The 5,690-nt window shown below is 34.8% G+C and overlaps 1 protein-coding gene across 1 annotated transcript; it reads left to right on the forward strand.

The window, feature by feature from the left end:
* Nucleotides 1-3,013: 3,013 nt before the first annotated feature.
* Nucleotides 3,014-4,020, forward strand: LOC125855738 (uncharacterized). Its single transcript, XM_049535464.1, has 3 exons — nucleotides 3,014-3,295; nucleotides 3,398-3,904; nucleotides 3,964-4,020. The coding sequence occupies exons 1-3, from the start codon at nucleotides 3,014-3,016 to the stop codon at nucleotides 4,018-4,020; spliced, it is 846 nt and encodes a 281-aa protein (XP_049391421.1).
* Nucleotides 4,021-5,690: the final 1,670 nt, after the last annotated feature.

Raw genomic sequence — 5,690 nt, forward strand, 5'->3', positions numbered from 1 at the left:
TTTATAAAGGTACAATTCCTCTTTTATCCTTGTTGGTCCCACTTAATCTTAAAATAATACTCCAATACATTTATGAGGAGAGAGAAAAAAGAGACTACTTTTTAAAGGGCAATTTAGTAAATATTTCAAAGTCTTCATTTATTTCTTAAACTCCGTGCCCGGTCAAATGTTGCCACATAAAATGGAACGGAGGGAGTATTATATATATCCAAATGTTATTTCAAATTTAAGTTCTACCTTAGTTTTTATTTTATAATTTATTTTTAGTCTATTTAAAAAAATCAATTTTTTAATTTTAATTTTTTTTTCCTAACATATTTAAAATTACAAAATTTAAAAATATTTTAATATATTTTATTTAATATCATAAAATTCAGAAATTTTCTTTATGTATTTAAATTCCATATCAAATCAACAATAAAATTTAAGTGAAGTAAAAGAATTATGTATATTAAGTATTGGATGATTACATGAACATACAAAATATTTTATATGAATAAAAAACTCAAATATTAATAATTAAAAAAGTTAAAAAAATATGTGTAAAAATATGCTGTATACCGCTAAATGAATTTTTAAAAATTTAAAATTAAATTTTTATTCCAACCAATTTTATAAAGATAGAAATATATATGAAGCATTTCGTAAGAAAGTCAGCTCTAAATTACAAAGGTACAATACATAATGTCCTTTGACTTGATTTTATTTCATATTCATGCTTTTCAATTTTTTGTGTGTATAAGTAGATATTTAAGTTTGTATAAAATTATAGGCAAAAGGCATAAATTGCCCCCTAAACGTATACCCAAAAGTCATTTACACACTTTAACTAATGGGGTGACCTATTACACACCTTAAGTACATAAAAGTATATTTATTTCCCCCTTCCGTCACCCAACCCAGGACATTATGCCTAGAGTGAAAGCCACTCGCCTCCTAGTTAAGCCACGTAATAAAAGACCTCAATCCGATTCATTTGACCCAAACCCATTTCTTTTCATCCAAACTCGATTCTTTTCACCCAAATCCATTTTATTTTACCCTAGTCCATTTATTTCACCCACCCGTTTCCTTTCTCTAAGAACACCAAAACCTAATCGAAAAAATTCATCTGTAAATCCTAATTTTAGCTAAAGATTTCTTCGATTTTGTGGTGTTTTTGAAGCATCCTTGTAGTTATATTTGAAGAACATTGTCGATCGAGCCGTTCATTGTTTGGTGGAAGCAAATCGGTGGTTACTAGGGTTTGGTGGGTACAATCGAGGCGTTCATCGTTCATAATTTGTTGTCGTCTCCATATCTGAAAGGTCAGTCAAACATTTCTAGGGTTACTTCATAGTTCATACTTTTTAGCTTAGGGTTATTTCGTCTTTATAGTTTACTATATGTCGTCTTTCATTCACATGATTCCCCGTTGTTGTATGAATTTTGTTGTTGTATATGTTTTGTCGTTGTTGTTGAGGGTTAACTGATAACATTATTTTCAGGTTAAAATGTCTTTTGAATTGATTACTTTGAGATTTTACCACGGTGGTGTTATTAAGATTGGAAAAAAGGAATACAAGGGAAAACCATATCATGGTGGAGGAGTTTATGAGTTTTTAGATGTTGATATAGATAGGTTATCTTATTTTGAATTGAGGGATTGTCTGAAAGAGTTGGGGTATGAACCTGGACAATGTGTGTTGTATGTAAAACTTCCTAGAAGTACTGCTATGTTAGAAATCAAATCTGACTATGATATTACTTTAATTGCTGAGTGTTTGAGTCATGGAGATATTTTGGACTGTTTTGTGTGTCACTTTGTTGCTGATCCTGTTTTGGTCCCACTTTTATTGGAATATGGGGAAAGTGGAGTAGGTGAGGGAGCATCTCAAAACAGTGGGCCTAATGCATCTTTTGATGCTGAATTAGAACCAATATATGAGGCCCAAGAAAATACTACACATGAGGCCCAAAAAAATGCCTCAAACCTTGCCTCAAACCCTGTCCCTGCTTATGCCCATGCCCCTATCCATCCTTCTACTGATCCAACTCTTGACCATGTTCATCCTTTCTCTGATCCAATTCCTGACCTTGTCCATCCTTCTAATGAACAATATTCAGATAGAGAATCATTGAATAGGGGGGGGGGGATTTAATGGGAGTGATGTAGATGATGAACTAAGAAGTTTTAGGGAGGAAAGGAGTAAAAGAAAGAGAAGGAAAAGGGGAGAAAAGGCTCCATTGCCTGATCACGTCAAGTTAGGAACAGAAAAAAAGGGCCAGATGCTGGGTATGATGAATCTACATGTGGTAATAGAAATAACTTAGAAGGCAAGTTAGCTGGTGATGAGCCTTATTATCCCTCAGATGAAGCTGCCAGTTTTGAAACAGATCCAGATGCTTTCAGTGATGATGAAGAAGAGGTTCAACAAAGAGAGAGAGTTAAGCCAAGAAGGAGAAAGAAGGTGAATAAAGTTGCATTTGATGCATCTTCTCACAAAGTAGTGTGGGAATTGAGTCTTGTATTTGAAAGTGTTAATGAGTTTAGATCTGCTGTTACCAAATATGCTGTTGCTGAACATGTTGCAATTGAAATGTATATTAATGAACCAACAAGGGTAAGGGTTAGGTGTACAGTTGGTTGTCCTTGGGTTTTATTTGCTAGCTTTGATTCTAGGACATATAATTTTGTTGTAAAAACATACAATCCAGTTCACAAATGTGATCCTACTAATAGGAACAAGCTTTGTAATAACAAGTTCTTATCTAGTCACTACAGTGAAAGGATAAAGGAACAACTTGCCATTAGAATCTTTGAGTTTCAAGGGCTTATTAAAAAAGAATTGGATTTATATGTTGGAAGAATAGTGTGTAGGAGAGCAAGAAACAAAGTATTACAGGAGTTAATGGGTGACTATGTTCTTGAGTTTGGGAGGATTTTGGACTACAAAGATGAGTTGCTAAGAACTAATCCAGTAGTACATGTGTAGTCAAGCTTCATGAAGAAACATTTGAAAAGGGTAGAAAAATGTTTCAAGGCTTCTACATATGTTTTGATGCAATGAAGAAGTCCTTCTTGGCTGGTTGTAGGAGGTGCATTGGTTTGGATGGTTGTTTTCTAAAGGGAGTTTCTAAAGGTCAATTATTGGTTGCTGTTTGTAAAGATGGGAACAGTCAAATGCTACCACTGGCTTGGGCAGTAGTTGAAGTTGAAAATAAGTTTACTTGGGCATGGTTTGTCAAACTTCTAAAGGAAGATCTTCAGTTGGGAGATGGTACAGACCTCACAATTATATCAGATATGCAAAAGGTTAGAATATTTATTGATTTTTTTGATTTATTTCATGTTTTGAATGCCATTTATTTATAAATGTCTTAGTTTCTTAGTTTTATGTCTTGAATTTTCTTATAGGGTCTTGAAATTGCCATAACTGATCATTTGCCAAATGTTAAGCATAGAATGTGTGCTAGACACATCCTTGCTAACTGGTCAAAGAGATGGAGAGGTCTTGAGAGAAAGAAATGTTTCTGGAGGTGTGCAAGGTCTACTGTTGAGGCTGAGTTAAAAGATAACATTAGTTATATGAAAAGGTTGGGCAATAATAAAGTTGATCACTTGTTGTATTATAATCCTGAAAGATGGAGCAAGCTTTACTTCAATTTTACCTCAAAATGTGATGTTGTAGACAATAACATGGCTGAATGTTTCAATTCATGGATATTAGCAGCAAGGCATAAGACTATAATTACAATGCTTGAAGAAATTAGGGTGAAAATGATGAAAAGAATAGGGCAGATGAGAGAGTTTTGCAATACTTGGATATGCGACATTTCTCCAATGACAATGAAGGTTCTACAAGATAACACATCTAAGTGTATGAAATGCAGCATTGAATGGAATTCGGATACAGGGTATGAGGTATTTCATGGACCATACAGACATGTAGTTGATATTCAAAGGCAAATATGTAGCTGTAGAGCATGGATGTTGAAAGGCATACCATGTCCTCATGCAGTAACTGCTCTTCACCATAGGAAATTGGACCTAATCAACTACATTTCTCATTGGTATAACAGAGAAACATACATGAAGACATACAACTACTTCATTCAGCCAGTTATGAATCTGAAAATGTGACCAGAATCACAAAACATCTCTGTGATACCACCTCATGTTAGGAAGATGCCAGGAAGGCCTGGCAAGAAAAGAAAGAAAGAGCAAGGTGAAACCAGTAAAACTGGAAAATTATCCAAAAGAGGGATTGAGATGTCATGCAGCACTTGTCATAACAAGGGTCACAATAAAAGAAAGTGTCCTTTTGGTGCACCTGCTTCTGGCACAAGCTTTACTGCTGGACCAAGTTCAAGACCTCCTTCTGGCCCTGCTGCACCAAGTTCAAGACCTCCTTCTGGCCCTGCTGCTGCACCAACATAAACACAAATAGTTGTCCCTGCTGCTGCACCAACATCAACACAAATTGCTGGCCCAAGAGCAACACCTAATGCTCCAACTGAAAGAGGAAGGGGTAGACCAAAGGGTTCAACAGAAAATGTGATATAGTTTTCTTTATTTACTTCATGTATAAGTTTTAAATAGGTTGCTTTACTGAATAATTTTGTTATTCTTTAGGGTAGTGTTGCTAGCAGAACAAAAATGGTTGGAATGGGTGCACTACACACACAAAGTGGTGCTACTATTATTAATGTAAGTTACATATTTCTATACTTAAATATCACTTATTATTTTTTCTTTAATCACAAATTAAGATTATTTATATTCATTTGAACAGTCTGGAATGCCTAGTGAAAGATTTAGAAATGTGAAGTCTTCAGTAGTTGTCACTGGAGATCTTGGACATAAACCACCATGTGGTGTGAAATGGAAGGGAAGACAAGCTATGACCTCAAGCTAACTTGAAGAGATGAGGGGAAGAAAACAAATGGAGACTAGGTCTAAGGCTGCACATTTGAGCCTAGAGAGCTCTAATGCAATCTAACTTGTTTTGGTAGATTTTTGTTGGTAATGCAATGTAGACATTTGTTTTGTTGGGTGATAGACAATGCAATGCACTTTATCTGTCACGACCCGAGAGCACCCCCAAGTCGTAACATGCGTATTCGACCTCTCGGAGGTCTCATACAAGCCCTTAGCATTCATCACATTAGATATGTAAAATAGTGCGGAATTAAAAACTCTTTTAAATAAAATCCCATAAGACTCAAAGGTCACTTTTAAAACATCATTCAAAAGTACACAAGCGGAATACTAAGTCTCTTAGCCATCTTAGACATAAACGTGAAAGCATACTAGGGACACGCCCCTTTACAATCAAAAGAAGTCTATTAAGTCTATTACAAGAATCTTATCATAAAACTAGAATAGAAAAGTCTTGCCCTCGACATATGAGGACATACCACAAAATCTAGGAAGAACTTCAAATCCCAAGTTACTACAAAACCCGCTCACTTGCCGGAACCTACACTTGTAGAAAATAGAGAAATATGGAATTAGCACAATTAAGTACTAAGTATGATGACCATGCAAAAACATGCCAAAACGGACATTTACAAGGAATAAATGCTTTCATATTAATTTGATAAAACCTTCACTTCACAAGTATAAGAGACATAATACAAGTCAATGTTCACATATAAAACCATAGCCAACAATATACATACTCAACATATATTCATATACAACCCAT

The sequence above is a fragment of the Solanum stenotomum genome, chromosome 2, assembly GCF_019186545.1.
Source record: "Solanum stenotomum isolate F172 chromosome 2, ASM1918654v1, whole genome shotgun sequence".
In the NCBI taxonomy this organism is placed as follows: domain Eukaryota; kingdom Viridiplantae; phylum Streptophyta; class Magnoliopsida; order Solanales; family Solanaceae; genus Solanum; species Solanum stenotomum.